We start from the raw sequence: 19,396 nt of genomic DNA on the forward strand, positions 1-19,396 counted from the left end.
GGTTATGTTTCTCTCTGTGTCAGGGCTGTTATCTGATCCTCCTGTCACAGTCCGTACTCTCAGGACTGATCTCCAGGGAGGGGGCGTGTCCAGCAGGAATGCAGAAATAAGTGACAGCCAGAGAGGGCTGTAAGGGCATAGTCAGCCTTATGTATTTAAAAAAACTCTTCATTTTAGTTTATTAATGTATATTGCAAAAATTCTTATCATGACCTAAGTTTACTAAAACTGAATGGTCAAAATATTTTGTAGTAACGCTTTAAATCTCCCATAATTTTTTTTTTTTTAATAATAAAGGGTAATTTTAAAAAGAAATGCAAAAAAAGAGCTCTATAGACAGATAAAAAGTTATAGGAGTCAGAATATGAGGATTCAAATAATTTTTAAGCTATCTTTACATGATGGTTTTTTTCTTTCCTTTTTTTCTTTCTCAAAATGGCATTGGTCATTTTGCGTTTTGGGCCCTCATCATTACAATGACGTCTATTATTACATTATTCTACTTCAGGTGTACTGGTTGCCCTTTGTGTGTGTCTTTAGTTGAAAAGTTAATGCAGTAATAACGGGCATCATTTTAAAGCTATGTTCACACGCTGTATAAACAACAGCCATTCCTCCATGAACAGCCGTTGTTTAACGCTACCTAAGGCTATGTTCACACTACGTAAAAAAACATGTCCGTATTGCATAACAACGGCTGTATTTGCAAAATAATGGCCGTTGTTTGCGCAAATACAGCCGTTGTTATGCAATACGGCCGTGTTTTTTACATAGTGTGAACCCGGCCTAATGGTCAAGATCATTAATTCCAACCATATGTAGTGTTAAACAACAAGTTTACTGGGAAACAGCCATTATTTGTACAGCATGTAGAAACAAAAGAAAAAGCAGACGCCTCTTTTTTTTTTTAGTTAGAATGAACATAACCTTATAATGTCTTTATTTCAAGTAGTAAAACATAAAAAAAATTATAAATTGTAACTGTACTGGCCTGCTGAAAAAAAGATAACATGTTATTTTTTACTCCATGATGAATCCCATGAAACAAACCCCCTCAAATTTGTACAATTTTTTTTTTTTCAATTTCACCCCACAAGTACCGTATTTTTGCTTTATAAGATTTACCTGATGATAAGACGCACCTAAATTTTAGAGGAGGAAAATAAAGATTTTGAACCAAAAAGCGGCCATAATGTTGGCATTATTTGGTGAAGGTTTAGGATGTTATAGGGCTTAGAGGTTTATTAGAAAATTCTTAAAATCTCACTTACAGTAACAGCAGCAACAATCAGGTACACAAAAAGATGGCAATCAGGTACAGCAACAGGACAGGGACAATGAAGAGGGTAGGAAGGGGTTAATTTGTCTTGGTACAGTTTGCAATATCTTGTTTTCCTTCTAAAAGCACTTTTGATCATAGGTGGTCAGTGTTCTTTCCGGCCATTTAACTCTCTCCCTGCTGTTGTCCAGCACTGAGATCCATGGCGCTTATAAAGTTGCTGGGGCTGGGGGAGATGATCCAGATGCTGTTTTCAGTCTCGGTAGTGCAGGCTCTTAACCTGCCCTCACTGCTCCTACACCTACAAGTGGAAAATGGCCCTTGCAGCACATCTGGATCAACTCCCCATCCCCCCGGCTGCAACTTCATAAGAGCCATGGATAACCCTCTTCCTCATGGCATCCAAGGATGAGATCGACTTCTCTCTTCTCACATTGCCGGTGCTGGGGGTGGACAAGGCAGATGCACTGCACCGATCCTCTGTCTCAGTGGTGCAGGTGTAGTGATACAGTGAGGTCCACTGCACTTCGGGAGGAAAAATTGCATCTTATAAAGTAAAAAATACGGTAACTTATTTGTGTTTTCACTGGATATTTTATGGTAAAATGAAGGGTGTCATTACTAGTGATGAGCGAACATGTTCGTAAATGTTAGTAGGTCCGAACTAACATGGCACTAATTGTTTCTGTTCACAGATCACAAACAATTTGTTTGATGATCGGAATGGCTATAACAATAATTTCCAAACATATTCGAACATGCAAACGCTTATCTCGCGATGTACGCAAGTGCGCAATTTACTTTTTGCACCTGTTAAAATGTACGCATGTCCGTATCCCTAGACCGAAACTTACGCAACAGCGAAATTTACCATTTGCATCTAATGATACGTACCGTGTGCATAGACTGAAATGTACGCAACAGTGTAATTTACGCTTTGCACCTGATATTCTGTACGCGTGTGCATAGAACGAAAAGTACACATCTTACTTGTTCGTGAATGTTCAGCGAACACGCACCGATTTTTTTCATGTTCGTGTTCAGGATCCGAACCGAACATCGGGATGTTCGCTCATCACTAGTCGTTACAAAGTACACTTGATCCCATAAGAAAGCCCTTATATCATTCTGTAGAGGGGAAAATAAAATAAAACATGAAAAAATTAAAATGCTAAGGGCGAAATTAGCCCATCTATAATGGGTCAAAGATAAAACCAAGAAGAGGATTATCAAACTGCTATATGCAGCCAGAATAATTATTTTACAGCTTACAGATGTCTAATCAGAATATCACTTATGCAAATTGGCTCTTCTGTATCTTAGAATGTATTAATACTGAACTACAAATCCATTAATAATAGACGAAGGTTTAATCGGATATAAAATACTTGCATTGAACATTTCTAATAAAGTACCACAGGGATTGGAGTGGGGGAGAGGGGTTGTAGGACAAGGCTGGATATTCGATAGAAAAGCTATAATCTGTGTTATAATCTGTTTATCTTGTTATCAAAAATAATTTTATTTTATATAAAAAATGAGATTTTTTTTTTATTCAATACCAACACATATAAATAACAGCTGTTTTTTTATGAGAATTTATAGATATTTCTATTAGATAATGCTACAATATGTTACCATGTGTGTCAGAGTAGTGAAGATGCAAGTGTTAGGACCCAGAGGAAGCCTTAGGCTTGTGCTCTTTTTTTTCCCCTGTTTTCCCTGTGTCTCTGCCTAATGATTACACACTGTGCAGCAATAAGCAGCGAACATGCATTGAAACTTGACAGAAGGATGTTCACCATGAGTACTTATATTTACAAGCTGCACATCTTGAAGCTGACGAGAGGAAGCATGATACCCAGGCTGATCAGACCTAACTGGGAACATATACCCGTATAAGCACCTGAAGAATCAATTGCTCTGCACCACTCAGAAATAAGGACTATAAAGAATCAAGTTTACAAGAATTTTTTTACAATTGATATTTTAAATGAATTTCAATCAGTGAAGATGACAAAGTGTACGGCGGATGACTTGGATTTCAAAGTAACTACAGTTCAAACTTTTGTAACCATGAAAGGAGCTACAGGAACCCCACTGCCTCTTGGGTATATACCAACTGAAGGAGACTTATCAAAGCACTCTTGCTTTAATGGCTCTGTGGAGGGTCCCCAAAATGACTCTTTGCCTCAATCCAACAGAACAATGTATGATACAGAACAGACCCCCCCTTTGCTGGTGGATGCATGGCTGGTCCCTCTCTTCTTTGCACTCATCATGCTGGTCGGACTTGTTGGTAACTCACTAGTCATATATGTCATCACCAAGCACAAACAGATGAGGACAGTGACTAACTTTTATATTGGTAAGCTGAAAGTCTTTAATATCATCTGTTTGCTTTAGATTGTTAATATGCACAGGTCATATGAGACAGGGAGAGCACCTGTAATCCCAACCTACAATGATATGCACTGATTCTGCCAGTTACGTGAATCTTGTCAATTTACTGGCGCAGTATGGGAGAAAACACACAAAAAGGTTGCGTTACAGTTTCTAATACAACAATGAAATTCTTCCATGGCTTACTATTGAAAACTGACATAACGTAGTAACAAATAGCAATGCAACTGCAATACAACCTGATTGTTTGTGTTCGGCTCATGGGATAAAACCTCTTAGTCCCCACTCAGGATAATGCCCATTCATAGAGTTAGCACCCTGAACTCTAGGTTATTTTCATTGATCAGTGGTTACTCAGTTAGATGCATATAGTCGCAGGTGCTGTATAATGATGATGGTTTTATAAAGAACACAAATGAATGTCCTTGAAGCAAGATGTGTTTTGCCGACAGAGGTTTTGAATGGTATGTGCTGCCAGTGCTTCTGTGGCCTCGTGGTACTTGTTTTCAGCGCACTTACCTTGTAAATGCTTCTGCCTCCAATAGTCAGTGAAAAATATATATTTTAGGGTATATTCACACGGACGGGCTCGCAGCGAGATTCTCGCTGCGAGCCCGGCAGGTCCTGGCAGTTCCCATACACTACATACTTGCTGCGGTCTAAACGACCGCAGCGAGTATGTAATTATACCGCCCTTAACCCCTTCTGCTCCCGCCCGGCTCCCCCGCTGTAAGCATACTTTACCTGTCCTTGCTGCACGGGTCCGGCGTCCTGCTCTCCCGCCCGGCCAATCAGTGTGTTGCCCAGCCGCAGCCACTGATTGGCCGGACAGGAGAGCAGGACGCCGGACCCGTGCAGCAAGGACAGGTAAAGTATGCTTACAGCGGGGGAGCAGAAGGGGTTAAGGGTGGTATAATTACATACTCGCTGCGGTCGTTTAGACCGCAGCAAGTATGTAGTGTATGGGAACTGCCAGGACCTGCCGGGCTCGCAGCGAGAATCTCGCTGCGAGCCCGTCCGTGTGAATATACCCTAAAACGGATTTTCTACATTGTTGACCTATAATTTTTTAATGTTTATTTTAGTTTTTCAAATACATTTTAAGGAAAATTCTTTAATTAAAGAAGTCTGGCAAAAAAATTTTATTAACGGTAGCCTCACACGTATTGTATCGCGGCGGATTTTTTGCTGCGGATCCGCAGCAGATTTGACTGAATGAATCCAGCATCAAATCCACACTGTCAAATCTGCTGCGGATCTGCTACGGATCCGCAGCAGAAAATCAACAGCGATACGGCACGTGTGAAGCTACCCTTAAGCATTGTTTTTCCCCCCCAAAAGTTATACAAATTCACAATATACACTTATTATGGGAAATGCTTATAAATGCTTTTTCCCTGCACTTACTACTGCATCAAGGCTTCACTTCCTGGATAACATGGTGATGTCACTTCCTGGATAACATGGTGATGTCACTTCCTGGATAAAATGGTGATGTCACAACATGACTTCCAGGGCTGTGCGGGCTGTGGCTGCTGGAGAGCTAAGCTATATGGAGAAAACTTGATTGATGGTGCGCTCCACCTTTGCCCAGTAGCATTTGATAAGTGGACATGTCCACCAAATGTATGTAAAGGGGCCTATATCCCTTCCACATCTCCAGCATAACTTTGAATTAGACAATCTCATGCAATAATAACAATATTTATTTGTATAGCGCCAACAGATTCCACATCACTTTTTTTTAACCCTTAGACGACCCAGGGCGTATAGTTACGCCATGGAAGTCTGTCCCCAGACGACCTAGGGCGTAACTGTACGCCCTGGGTGTTTCTCCCGCTATGAAGCGTGCTCCGGAGCGGAGCGCGCTTCATAGCAGGTGGGGGCCGGCTGCAATCAGCAGCCGGGACCTCACCGGTAATGACACGCTGCAGCGATCGCGCTGCCGCGTGTCATTAACCCCTTAAACGCCGCGATCACGGCGCGACCGCGGCGTTTAAGTGTAAGTGACAGGGGGAGTCCCCTGTCACTTACCGATCGGGACCCCCGCAGTGTGACTGCGGGGGTCCCGATCGGTAAAACGGGCCGCCGGAGCTCTCTCACCTGCCTCCGTGCGGTCCGATCGGCGCTCTGGTCACTGAGCCTGCACAGGCAGGCTCAATGAGCAGAGCGCCGATAACACTGATCAATGCTATGCCTATGGCATAGCATTCATCAGTGTAAAAATCCAAGTACTGGATGTAGAAGTCCCCCAAAGGGACTTCAAATGTGTAAAAAAAAAAAAGTTAAAAACACTAACACACTACCCCAAAACCCCTCCCCCAATAAAAGTTGAAATCACCCCCCTTTCCCATTATATAAATAAAACATATAAAAATAAATAAATAGATAAACATATAATATACCGTAGCGTGCGTAATTGTCCGATCTATTAAAATATAACAAGCGTCATTGCGAACGGTAAACGGCGTACACGAAAAGAGGGAAAAAAGTGCGCGGATTACCGATTTTATGTTACATTATATATATAAAATAATTAATAAAAAGTGATCAAAACGTCCGATCTTCACAAATAGGGTATTAATAAAAACTAGAGATCATGGCGGAAAAAATGACACCCCATACAGCCCCGTAGGTGAAAAAATAAAACCGTTATAAGCGTCACAATAGTCCCATTTTATTTATAATTAATTGCCAAAAAAAAGGATTTCATTTTAAAAAAAATATATAACATTAGAGAATCTGTGTAACCTGCATATGGTTGTGTTCGGACTGACCTATAGAGTAATGGTATCATGTCGCTATTACCATATAGTGCATTACGTAGACACAGGAACCCCCCAAACGTTACCATATTGCATTCTTTTTTGCGATTTCACCAATTTATATCTTCATAAATAATATATTTGGGATTCTCTCATACATGTTATGGTAAAATGAAAGACGCCATTACACAGTACAACTATTCCTGTAACAAATAAGCCCTTACATGGCTTGTAGATAGAAAACTGAAAGTGCTGGAGCTCTTAGAAGGGGAGGAGGGAAAAACGGAAACACTAAGATCAAAATTTGCGCGGTCCACTGGGTCATTTTGGGATCCGCAGCAGAAAATCAACAGCGATACGGCACGTGTGAAGCTACCCTTAAGCATTGTTTTTCCCCCCCAAAAGTTATACAAATTCACAATATACACTTATTATGGGAAATGCTTATAAATGCTTTTTCCCTGCACTTACTACTGCATCAAGGCTTCACTTCCTGGATAACATGGTGATGTCACTTCCTGGATAACATGGTGATGTCACTTCCTGGATAAAATGGTGATGTCACAACATGACTTCCAGGGCTGTGCGGGCTGTGGCTGCTGGAGAGCTAAGCTATATGGAGAAAACTTGATTGATGGTGCGCTCCACCTTTGCCCAGTAGCATTTGATAAGTGGACATGTCCACCAAATGTATGTAAAGGGGCCTATATCCCTTCCACATCTCCAGCATAACTTTGAATTAGACAATCTCATGCAATAATAACAATATTTATTTGTATAGCGCCAACAGATTCCACATCACTTTTTTTTAAAGCGTAACTGTCATATTTTTTTTATTGCAGAAATCAGTAGTATAAGCGATTTTAAGAAACTCTGTAATAGGTTTTATCAGCCAAAAAAGCCTCCTTCTGTACTCAAGAAGCAATCTCCCAGCCTCCCCCCTGACTTCTTATCTGTGCATTATCAGGCAAACACGTCTTCATTACAGAGAAGCCAGTGAAGACGGGCTCTGCTCTCTCCATTCTATCCTTATGGAGGGGGGAGGGGCCGAGGGAGATGAGGGAGCAGGAAGAGGTGACATGAAGGTCAGCTGTTTGTAGACTCTCTGGGCACCTAAAACGCTGGATTCAGGTTTCAGAAAGGTCAGTGCTTATCTATGAACTTACTGAGAGAAGATTGCAGGGTGTTGTGCTGTGCAGGACTGCTCCGTGCTCAGTCACTCCTAACAGCCCCTCCCCTCTCCATAGCCACATAATGGACACAGAAATCCTGCTTCTTCTGAAGTGAGGGGGGAGGCTGGGAGATTGCTTTTTCAGTCCAGAAGGAAACTCTTTTGGTATATAAAACCTATTACAGAGTTTCTTAAAATCGTTTGTACTGTTGATATTTAATGTTTTTAAAAAAATGACCCTAAAATGACAGTTACGCTTTAAAAACAATATAGAATTGAATAATGAAAATAAATAAATAAAGATACAATAGGCGGAGAGACGTGCATGCAGGAGCTTACAGACTAGGAAGACCGGGGGAGACACAAGATGCAGAAAGTGCTTTATAGGCAGATGGTCTAGCCATTGTGCATAGAATAATAAAGTGCCTATGAGTGTGGGGAGAGCCAGTCATTTTCCAATCCCAAAAGTGCATGGATATGTTCTGAACAAATGCAATGCATATGTTCTGACAACTATAACCTGCTGATAGCCCCCTATTACGCATGGGGCACAGAGGAGGAAGTTATGTCTGTTACCTTCCTCCTCTGCGCCGTTCCCGTGAAGTTAGCAGTGTAATCCTCGGTCCGGAGCACCATTTAGAGCACTGCCTCGCCCCTAGAACGCCGACCTGGCCCGTCTGCTCCATTGATTATCATTAGAAGGAGCAAGCCAACTCGCGCGATGGGGCCGGGGAAGTGCTTTTAACCGAGCAGCCTGTAGAAGATAGCGGCGGTCTGCTGCCACCGCTCCTATTCCACAGGGTGACGGCAGCAGATTGTTGCTATCCTGGTTGTTTGTCTTACAACATGTTGAATGACAAACGACAGCAACAATCAGCCAACATCGCTCATGTCGGCTTATTGTTGTCTTTTATTACACCAAACGATTATTTGCCGTAATGGTAAGTTAAGTAGAAACTTCTTGCCTGTACACTGTATGGTATAGACATGTAGAAAGTGAAAGACATGTGTGGGTTTAGAGACATCGAGGGTAGCATCCAGTGGTTTCATTGTAGTATGGCTAGGGGAATTATAAAAGGCGAATCCCAGACTGAGTCATGTGAGGTAGCTGACAGGCTTGTTAAATATGGGAGAACTGAGCTAGGAGCAGTCATCGCTGGTGTATTAGGGCCCCTTTGTAACTAATTTAAATTTAAGAGAGGATTATGGTGTTTATCCATTTTCTAACCTCATATCTCTGACTCCCCTCTTAGCAGAGTTTCATTACCCATGGGGGAGGGGGGGAGTTCCCTCTCAGCCATCAAGAGAACACGCCTGAAAATATCGAAAAGATAATTTCCCAGGTGCCCCGGCAAAGATACGGACCCCAGCCCTTTTCTCCATAAAATATATTTTACCATTCTGATTCCTAGCATATCAGACACGATATGCCCCGGACATGCAGAAGGCGAGATCCCTCTTATGTGATGACAAGGACAGGTAAATAAATCATGTTTAGACTTCCTGCGATGTCCTTGTCACACTCAAAGCTATGAAGTTGTTTCTGTTGTTATCTGATTTATCTGGAGCAGGTCATGGAAGATTACATATTCTTGTCCATTATCTGTCAGTGGTTATCCCCCCTGCCAATCATGGAGTCAGCAGGTCTGTCTGAAGGTGTCCAGAAAGTGTAAAAACTTCTTTAATAGCTTCATACTAATTTCCCCTTGGAGAGTGTAGTTTGGCTCTCTCCAAAGGTGAGGAGACGTCTGACTCCATTCTAATCAATCATTGAATATCCTTAACCCATAAATCATCCCCTATCACAAGCAAAATATTTTTCAGAGGCCTACACAAAAATACTACACTAATATACAAAATACCCACTGTAAGGCCATGTTTACATGGCGTATGAGACCAGCCATTCTGTGAAATGGCCGGGTCACAAAACGGTCTGTGTAAGAGAAGATCATCCCGGATGGTACTGCAGTACTGGCCAGAAGATCTTAATTTCTGTTGGATTGGGATGCGGGCGCATCCGTGTGCACACGACTCCCAATTCACCGCTGCACAGAATGGAGCGTGCATCCGGAGCCTCACGCTCCATTGTGTGAACTGACATGTCTGTGTGGCCGCTATTTAATGAATGGCGGCTACAAAAAACTGACATGTCAGTTTTTTGTGCGGCGGGTTGGAATCCTGGCTGGAGCGTATACTATGTGTATAGGCTCCGGCCGGGATTCCATTCATGCACACAGGGTCAGCACCCGGCTTACTCGGGCAAGTGCTGGGGCCCACAGCATCTCAAGGGGCCCCCGGCACTTGCTTCCCCTGAGATGCAGGGCCACTGGACACCCCTTGAGTTGTACCTGCCGCTCCCTTCCCTCCCCACCTCATCCCCTGAAAATTTAAAGTGACTGTACCACCAGGCCCAGGCTGAAGCACTGGAGGCGGGCCGACCCACCCCCCAGTGGGAAGAAACCCCATCCCCTCCATGACATGACTCCATTAGAATCAATGGAACCCTATCATAGAGGGACGGTGGTTTCCTCCCACTAAGGTATGGTCGGCCTGCCTCCAGTGCTTCAGCCTGGGCCTGGTGGTACAGTCACTTTAATGTACCGGGTATGTCCCGGTAAGCTCCGCCCCCATCACAGCAAGCCCCGTCCCCAGCACTTCTCGTGGGTGGAGGATTAGCCGCGCTCAGTGGCGTAGCTACAATGAAGGCAGGGAAGGCGACTGCTATGGGGTCCCTGCAGGAAGGGGGCCCGAGGAAGCCTGCCCTGCCTTCATGGTAGGTACCCCGCTCCCCCAGGGGTCCAGAGAGGAAGAGGGACCCCCACTGCACTGTTCAGCCCCCTCACTGTAGTGCCGGGTGAGCGGGCTGAACAGAGGAGCAGGGCCTGCCAGACGGCACAGGAGAGGGATGAAGGACCTTTGGGTCACATGACCCAAAGGTCCTCAATACTTCTATGTGAAGATCAGCCCGGACTACAGGAGGACGAGGGGGAAGCCTGGGAGCTGTAAGTGCTGTGTATGTGTGTCAGTGAGTGTATATATGTATCTGTGGGTATATATGTATATATCAGTGTGTGTATATATGTATCTGTGTATATATTTATATGTCAGTATGTGTTTGTATCTGTGGCTATATGTGTGTGTGTGTATGTCAGCAATGTCTGTAACACTGGTCAATATGTATGTGTTAGTGTATGTCAGTAGTGTCTCAAGTGATTGACAGGTTTGCTCCCAAAGATGTTCTGCAGCAGCTTCTATTAATGCTGGACTCTAATAAAAGAACCCACCACTAATATCTGCTGCATTTTCTTTTATTTCTGGTTGACTATTTATTATTACACTGAGATGATTTCCCTGTGTACAGTCTACTCATGGTGTATACATCAGCACTAGTGTAATCACATTACAGCGTATATATGTGTGTATGTCAGTGGTGTATCTGTATATATGTTAATGGTGCCTCTGTGTGTGTATATGTGCATCATTGTCTGTGGGGGGGGGGATGTACAAGATTCATGGGGCCCCGTACAGTTTTTTGCTATGGGGCCCCATGAATCCTCGCTACGCCCCTGGCCGCGCTGTGTAGGTAAGGAGCTGCTGCACACTACAGATGGCCAAACACGGAAGGCTTGTCATATATAAGCCTCTCCTGTCTCCCCCTAACTTCACCACTCCTTGAGGAAGATCAGCAAACATGCATTGGAGGGTGAGGCTGAGGGGCAATGTTATTGTGGGGAAGAATGACTGTCTGCTCTTCTGTGGTCAGTGTGATGCTGTGATGAGCCAAGGAATACTGCACTGACCCTCACAGTTATATCTGCCACTTGCACTTTACATGGATGAGCTGAGTATTGTGTAACCTGGAGTCCATGAATTATATGTAATCAATGGGATCATGAGGTTTATACCCCACTAAGTATTAATCCACACTGCAGATTAATTAGCAATTGTATAGTAGGCAGTATAATGGCAGTCACCCAGCTTTCCCAGCATCTTGTATAATGGGGTCACCCAGCTTTCCCAGCATCTTGTATAATGGAAGTTACCCAGCTTTCCAAGCATCTTGTATAATGGAGGTCACCCAGCTTTCCCAGCATCTTGTAGCCAGTATGATGGAGGTCCCCCAGCTTTACCAGCATCTTGTTGTCAGTATGATAGAGGTCACCCAGCTTTCCCAGCATCTTGTAGTCAGTATGGTGGAGGTCTCCCAACTTTCCCAGCATCTTGTATAGTAATCAGTATGATGGAGGTCACCCAGCTTTCCTAGCATCTTGTATTGTAGTCAGTATGATGGAGGTCACACAGCTTTCCCAGCATATTGTATAGTAGTCAGTATGATGGAGGTCACCCAGCTTTCCTAGCATCTTGTAGTCAGCGTGATGGAGGTCACCCAGCTTTCCTAGCATCTTGTAGTCAGTATATAAAAATGTAATAATTTTCTTCCTGAAGCAGTCCAGTCTTAATAATGATACCACATGATTTTCTATACAAAAGGGCCCGCTCAGGCTCTGTCGCCCAGGGGCCCACAAAAGCCTGGAGCCAGCCCCGCATGCACATACAACATATCTTCTGCACAAATCATGGCCGTTGTATGAAAAAGATACGTTGTGCGAACATGGCCTAAATGTGTATATAAAACACAACACATATCTGTGTACTTATTACATGAATAAAGCTGTCCATATTCCTCAGAACAACCATTTACAGGTCGCAACAGAGAACTATTTATGTTATTCATAATGTATACATGTAAACATACCTAAGGGCTCTACTACATGGAATGGTTAACAGTCAAATGTGCCTACAAATGAGCGAATTCAAAAATAGTTTTTTTTATGGTGAATGAATGATGGAAGCTTACACAGGGGAGGGGGTTTCCTCCCACTGGGGGCAGCCCGGCGCGCCTCCAGTGCTTGAGCCCGAGCCGGTGTGTGGCAATAGACCGGCACCATGTGCGGGAACCAGGCTGCGGTTCAAATAAAGGACCGTGGCACCTGCTTCTCATATGCAAGACTTAAAGCGAATGTACCTGGTGGTACATTCACTTTAAGGTTGTCTAAATGTTCTATCGACCATTCGTGTGGCACTGTCTGTGCAACATTCATGCCTTGTAATATGTGGCCTAAATAAGTGCTCATCTGCGTCAGCCCTGTTTCAGTCATCTTTTTGGGGGCATCACTCAAGTGCACAGATCTTCAAAAAGCAGCAGTGACTTAAAAAGGAAAGAAAAAAAGCATATGTAAAGCATGACTCAAACTGGAATAATTAATAAATACCATTCTCATGAGATCCTACAAGCTCAGATCCTTCTGTAATGGAGACCAACCATAACAAGGTTATATGATTAGAGTCTGAAAGTAATAAATTAGTGAATAGATAAATAAAAATAGACACAATTACTGGTATATATGATAAGTATTTAAAAACATAAAGCCTATACAAATATACAGTACATGCATGCATATCCAGTACATTTCTTAATTATATAAGCAGCTGAACCAATCAGGCAATAATTTAGTTGTCTACTCTATATGTAAAAGCACAAAGGATGAAAAATTACTAGGATGTATTCCAAATCATGTCTTTTGCTTTATAAAACCATTTTAATGAGGACCTGTGTGGCCTTTTCTGACCTGTCTGTGATAAAAAAAAAATACTTATAATCGACATGAAGTAATTCTAGAGCATCTTTTCTTACAGCTCTGTGTTGTTCTTCTGTTATTCTTACTAGAAATAGAAACCAACTAGGTGTCCAACTAAAGCTAACAGTGTATGGACACCTCCCCCCACCATTCTGGAAACACCCAGTTGGCTAGTCATACATAAAACATCCAGAATTGTTATTTCATTGGTAATACAAATACAATGGTACCTTGGTTTAAGAGTAACATGAATGAGCGCTTTGCAAGAAGAGCTCATAGGTATCAAAATTGTAACTTGGTTTAAGAGCATTGCTTTGATTTAGGAGCTCCCTGTATTGGGTGGGAGGGGAGTAGGGGAGGGGCATGGTCTGCATAGCGAGGTCTACAGCACTGTACTGTGACCCAGGAAGTCTCCCTCACCTTCAAAAATATGAAGGTGAGCCCTTGTGTTTCCCATGCTCTCCATTCCTGCAATAAATGTGCCTACACTTACACTCAGCTATATACATGGCTGCTATAATCTGCCTGCACTTACACTCAACCATTCACACTGCTGTATTGAAAAATTTCTGTCACTGTCCTCCTGCACAGCTCTGTGATTCTCACTTCCTGATTGGTCCATGCTGAACACACACCCCTTCCCCATTGCTGTCATGTGACCACACAGACCTCTGACAGCAGCCCTGCTTCTCTATTCTAGCCTGTTGTAGTACACTACTGCATTATAGGGATCTGCAGTTCCATCCTGTATCTACAAACTGCTGCTGTGTTTTCACTGCACTTACTATACATTATACACCACATGCTGATTGTTATACTGTACAGTAACTAAAAATATCACATATTCAGCTCTTTCTAAATGTTTCTTTCATTTGTTTTACATGTTATTCAGAATAAAAAAATCATTGTTTTTGGGGTGTGAAATCAACTGTCTGCATTTCAATGATTTCTTAATGGGATAATTTGCTTTGATTTAAGAGTGGATTTGGATTACAAGCACGGCCCCGGAACGGATTTTGCTCGTAATCCAAGGCATTACTGTATGTACTTAACCAGACAGTGGTCATCTTTAGCACTGTAACAATGCTTGAGTCATTCTACCTATTACTGCAATCAACATGTACATGCAATCAAATATATTACATAGGTAGATGAACAATTAAAACCCTCAACGAAGGCTGGCGAACATGTACGCCCCGTCGCCTGGGCCTTAACGCAGCTGGGGGGCCGCTTCATAACTGGTGAGGACTGGCTACTATTAGCAGCCAGGCCCTCACTCTCAATAGTGGGCCGCCGCTCACTCGCCCATATCGTGCGGCAGCCCGCCATTAACCCCTTAAACGCAGTGATTGCGACTGCACCGTTTAAAGCGACTCTGTACCCACAATGTAAAAAACTCCAGGAGTGCTGATTCTTTAATTACCTTTTATATATATAAAAAAAATTCATAAATAGCGATCAATATGTCCGATCTACACATATATGGCACTAATAAAAACTAGAGATTGTGACACAAAAAAATGACACCCCATAGAGCCCTGTAGATGATAAAACAGAAGTGCTATAAGAGTCACAATAGGGCTATTTTAAATATATCTAATTGCAAAAAAAAAGTTTTACTGTTAATAAAAATATTAAAACATTGGAAAATCTATGTAAACCTGCATATCGCTGTGTTCAGACCGACCTATAGAATAAATATTTCATGTTAGTTTTACCGTAAAGTGCATAACGTAAACACGCCCCCCCCCCCAAATTGTCTGAATTGTATTTTTCATCCTAAATTCACCCCATAAATGATATTTTACAAAATGCACCTGATCCTGAAAAAATAAGACCTCACATAGCTCTTAGAAGGCGAGGAGGAAAAAACGAAAACACTAAACTGAAAATTGGCCCGATCCTTAAGGGCATTTCAGGCTCCATCCTTAAGGGGTTAAGGCCATTTTGGGCTTTGTCCTTTACTAAGGCTATGTTCACACTATGTATCTGTGCGGCTGTATTGCGGGCGGTAAATCATCGGCCGGATTTTTCCGGTTCATGCGTACGCTGGAAAGGATACGATATACGGCTGCACAGTGCACACTATGTATGAATCTACGGCCCTATCGTAAACGGACCCGTAAAAATGAACAAGACCATTGTTTGCGACTGGAAATGTGCAAATTCACAGCCGTGGATTGACAGGCGGTCCGTACGGAGTACTTCAAAAATAGCCGGCAATGATGCCGAATGCCGATGCCTCTAATAGTTAATATATTAAATTAATAAAACACATTTTCTTTGTAATAAAGTCCCTTTCGTTGTTCAATAATTTAATTCTAACGAATCCATCATTTTGCAATTAAATATACTGTTCAAATAAATATATATATATACAGGCTCGGACTGGCCCACAGGGGAACAGGGGAATCCCCCGGTGGGCCCTACCCCTTGGTGGGCCCCTGGCAGGAGATGGGCCACCTAGTCTAACTCTTCTTGACCTAACAGCATTTGGAACACGAATTACAGCTGACAGAAGTCTCGTAACAAATGACAGGCAGGCAGTGGAGTGAGGGAAGATAATAAAGAAACTATACTCACCAGTCCCCGTGCCCCTGGATCGCTCTCTCCCTCAGCTGCTGGAAGTCATTTTCAGTCATTTTTGACAGGGTCCCGTGTATGTCATGGCCCCAGCTCAATGTCACATACTTGGCTGATGGATTGCCTGCTCAGCCAGTCAGTGACTGCAGCGGTGTCCATCCTCAGTCAGTGATTGGCTGAGCAGGTGATCCATCAGCCAAGTATGTGATGTTGCAGCTGAAGGAGCTGTAGGAGGCTGGTGACTACTGGATATCATTAAGGAAGAGCTTCGGGGGCACAGGGATGGGTAAGTATATTTTCTTTATTATGTTCCTGCACCTCCCAGCCTACCTGAGATTTGTTAGTTTCATGGGACTTCTTCTTTCAAGAAACTTAAGTGCCATGTTATGCTGTTTGCATAAAGTGACTGACAAGTTACTAGTAGTGAGCCAGCATTGCTGGTCACATACACAGCGCTGTGCAAAGTCACTATAGTAATGTGAAAGGTTTGGTGCTTGTTATATCTGGTGTAAGCAGGGTGGGCCCCAAGAATCAAAGATCCTTAATTTACTTCTACTAAAAACCCTCAAGCTTTCCAGTACTTATCAGCTGCTGTATGTCCTGCAGGAAGTGGTGTATTCTTTTCAGTCTGACACCGTGATATCTGTAAGACTGGAGACTGGAGATTTTATTGATAGAAGTAAATTACAAATTTCTGTCACCAGTTTATTTGAAATAATTTTTTTTCTGCAGTACCCCTTTAATACTGTGGACTATTTTACTTTTAGGGTAGCTTCACACACACCATATCGCTGCGGATTTACTGCTGCAGATCCGCAGCAGATTTGATCTAAATAATTGAACACCGCATCAAATCTGCACCATCAAATATGCTGCAGATCTGCTACAGATCCTGTACGTGTGAACGCACCCTTAAACAGCTTGATCACCCCTTTTGTACAGTCAATGCAGTTTCTCCGTTGATTAAGTAATCAGGTCATGACCGATTTCCTATAAAAGCCTGGATAATATACTTTTACATGCCACCCATACTGTCTTTACTCTGGAGGATTTCCAGGTAGGGATTCCCTCCTTCTCTATTCATTTCAGCAGCTTGATGTATAATACTCTTTGGCCGCCCTTTCCACATACAGTTACATCAGATTGTCAGCAGTCTCCTTCATGTAAACAAATCCGCCATATATAACCGTATACCAGTGGATTCTAAACTGACCGGAAATGCTGGGAATTGTAGTGTATAGAAATATCTGTGAAGTTGGGAGGTATGAATGAAGGAAGGACTGACTGCAAAGCATTATAGGGATGTCATGTCATCATCATCATCATCACCATAAGCTTTACAGTAATGTAGCAGCTTTATCAATCTGCCAGAGGCAAAACACGGTCTAATTTGCCCCTAGCAACCAATCACAGCTCACCTTTCATATCTTAACAAGCTCTTATAAAATTAAAGCTGATATTTGATTGGTTGCTATGGGCAAGTTAGACTGTCTAAATTGTGTATGGCAACCAATCACAGTTCAGCTTTTATTTTACCAGAGTAATTTGAGAAATGAAAGCTGAGCTGTGATTGGTTGCTATGGGCCACATGAAACTATATTATTTAGTGTTCTTAGTGTGGCCTAACCATAAGCTCTTTGCTTGGTCACAAGTGTGTTTAGTGACCTCTGCAGTAAAGCGCATCACCAGTCATTAATGGGTTAACGCTTCACATTGTGTTTACCTTCAGTAACCATGGCAACCGTGCACTGTGATGACAAGCGCTTATGTCATAAAGAAAGCTCCATAAAGCAATGCACCGCACCCTGATCAGTGCCATCTTGGATGCGCCAGAGGACCTTGAGCTTGTATACTTTACTGCCCCCTACTCTTGATGTAATTTGGAGGTTCTAGTAGGGGAAAAGGGGTGGTCTGCTTTAGACTACTCCTTTATCAAGTCTCCACCTTCTTGAGAAGTGGACCTGGATCTGTGAAGGAGAAAGGATACAGCCGCCATCGATAAGGTGACAGATATTGCAGCCTCATCTCTCTCACATCCAGTTTATTATATTTATAATATGGTTTTACCCTCTAAGCCCAGGGGAGGGGCAACTCTCCAGCCATGGCTCCCTCGAGGTTTCCCCCACAGGGGGTTTTTCCTCGCCTGAGTGCTGGAGAGTGACTCTTTGTGAGTCGGGGGTCTGCCATTTTCAGTGTAATGTAATTTTAAATAAAATTGGGCACCTTTGACATCTGATTACAATGTGTTGTGTCTTTATTTTGCGTTCTTTGGTTTAATTTATTTTGCTTGCCAGTTGGGGATCCATCACATATAGCAGAGTCATAAAGCTGCACAATGAGAGCAAGTAGGATGGAGCAGTAGATAGTAGAACTGCATGTATGTGCATATCCCTAATTTGAAGGAACACCAGGGTCACACCAATCATAGCAACATGGACACAACTGTACAAATACATCATATATACACAACCTAGTGGCTCTTATGTGTGGACAGCATGAGGGGCAAGGCAAAGTATTGCACCCCCACAACCATACATCCAGGTGTGGGCTAGGTAGCTGCCCCCTCCCCCTGCAAAATCCACAGGATAGGGGATATTAAGCTGATTGGTTGGGGTCCCAGTGGTCACCAGAATGTGGGGAACGTGTCCCCCTCAAATAAACAGTAGGGACAGGGCTCCATTAATTTTTTATAGGTCTTGTTTTCCCTTATCCTGTGAATAATTTTGGGAGAGGGGTATGTTCTCATGTAGTATACGGCTGGACCCAGTCTAGGCTTTTTTTCAGAAATATGGCATATAGCATTTTTTGGGGTTCAAAAACGCAGAGACCAGATGTTAGCTGATGGGGAGAAGCTAAACGCAATGCACATAGGACATTTTTCTGCTATGTTTTTTTTTTTTTGGTGAAATCATAGCAGGCTATGGGGGAGATTTATCAAAGGGTGTAAAATTTAGACTGGTGCAAACTGCCCACAGCAGCCAATCACAGCTCCTCTTTCCTTCCAGCACTGCCTAAAGCTGAGCTGTGATTGGTTGCTGGGGGCAGTTTGCACCAGTCTAAATTTTACACCCTTTGATAAATCTCCCCCTATGTGTTTGGTACAGTATTTTGCCAGACTTCTATAGGGGGGACTATTGTCATGTCTATATGGAAATTATTGTTTTTTTCCCCAGCTCTTCGACAGCAAACCTGGAATCACATGATAAAGAATCACATGACTTGTACTGAAAAAAACAAAAACAAAAACAAAAAACAGTAATTTACACTAAAATGGGAAAAAAAAGTGCCTGAAAAAACACCAAACAGCAAGAAAATGTGCAACAGTCTTATTCTTGGTTCAGATTTATAGTAAATTAAATGGGTACTCTGGCGAATTTTTTTATTTCAAATCAGCTGGTGTCCCAAAGTTATAAAGATTTGTATTTCACTTTTATTTAAAAATCCAGTACTTATCAGCTACTGTATGTCCTGCATGAAGTGGTGTATTCTCTCCAGTCTGACACAGTGCTTTCTGCTGCTACCTCTGTTCATGACGTGAACTGTCCAGAGCAGGAGA

The 19,396-nt window shown here is 42.7% G+C and overlaps 1 protein-coding gene across 1 annotated transcript in view; it reads left to right on the forward strand.

The window, feature by feature from the left end:
- The first annotated feature begins 3,355 nt into the window (after positions 1-3,355).
- Positions 3,356-19,396, forward strand: part of LOC138786495 (G-protein coupled receptor 54-like) — a 71,872-nt gene continuing 55,831 nt past the window's right edge. Inside the window, exon 1 of the mRNA XM_069963479.1 lies at positions 3,356-3,647. Within this exon, the coding sequence (XP_069819580.1) occupies positions 3,356-3,647 (292 nt within the window). The remainder of the gene's footprint in view (positions 3,648-19,396) is intronic.

The sequence above is a fragment of the Dendropsophus ebraccatus genome, chromosome 3 (genome assembly GCF_027789765.1).
Source record: "Dendropsophus ebraccatus isolate aDenEbr1 chromosome 3, aDenEbr1.pat, whole genome shotgun sequence".
Classification (NCBI taxonomy): Eukaryota; Metazoa; Chordata; class Amphibia; order Anura; family Hylidae; genus Dendropsophus; species Dendropsophus ebraccatus.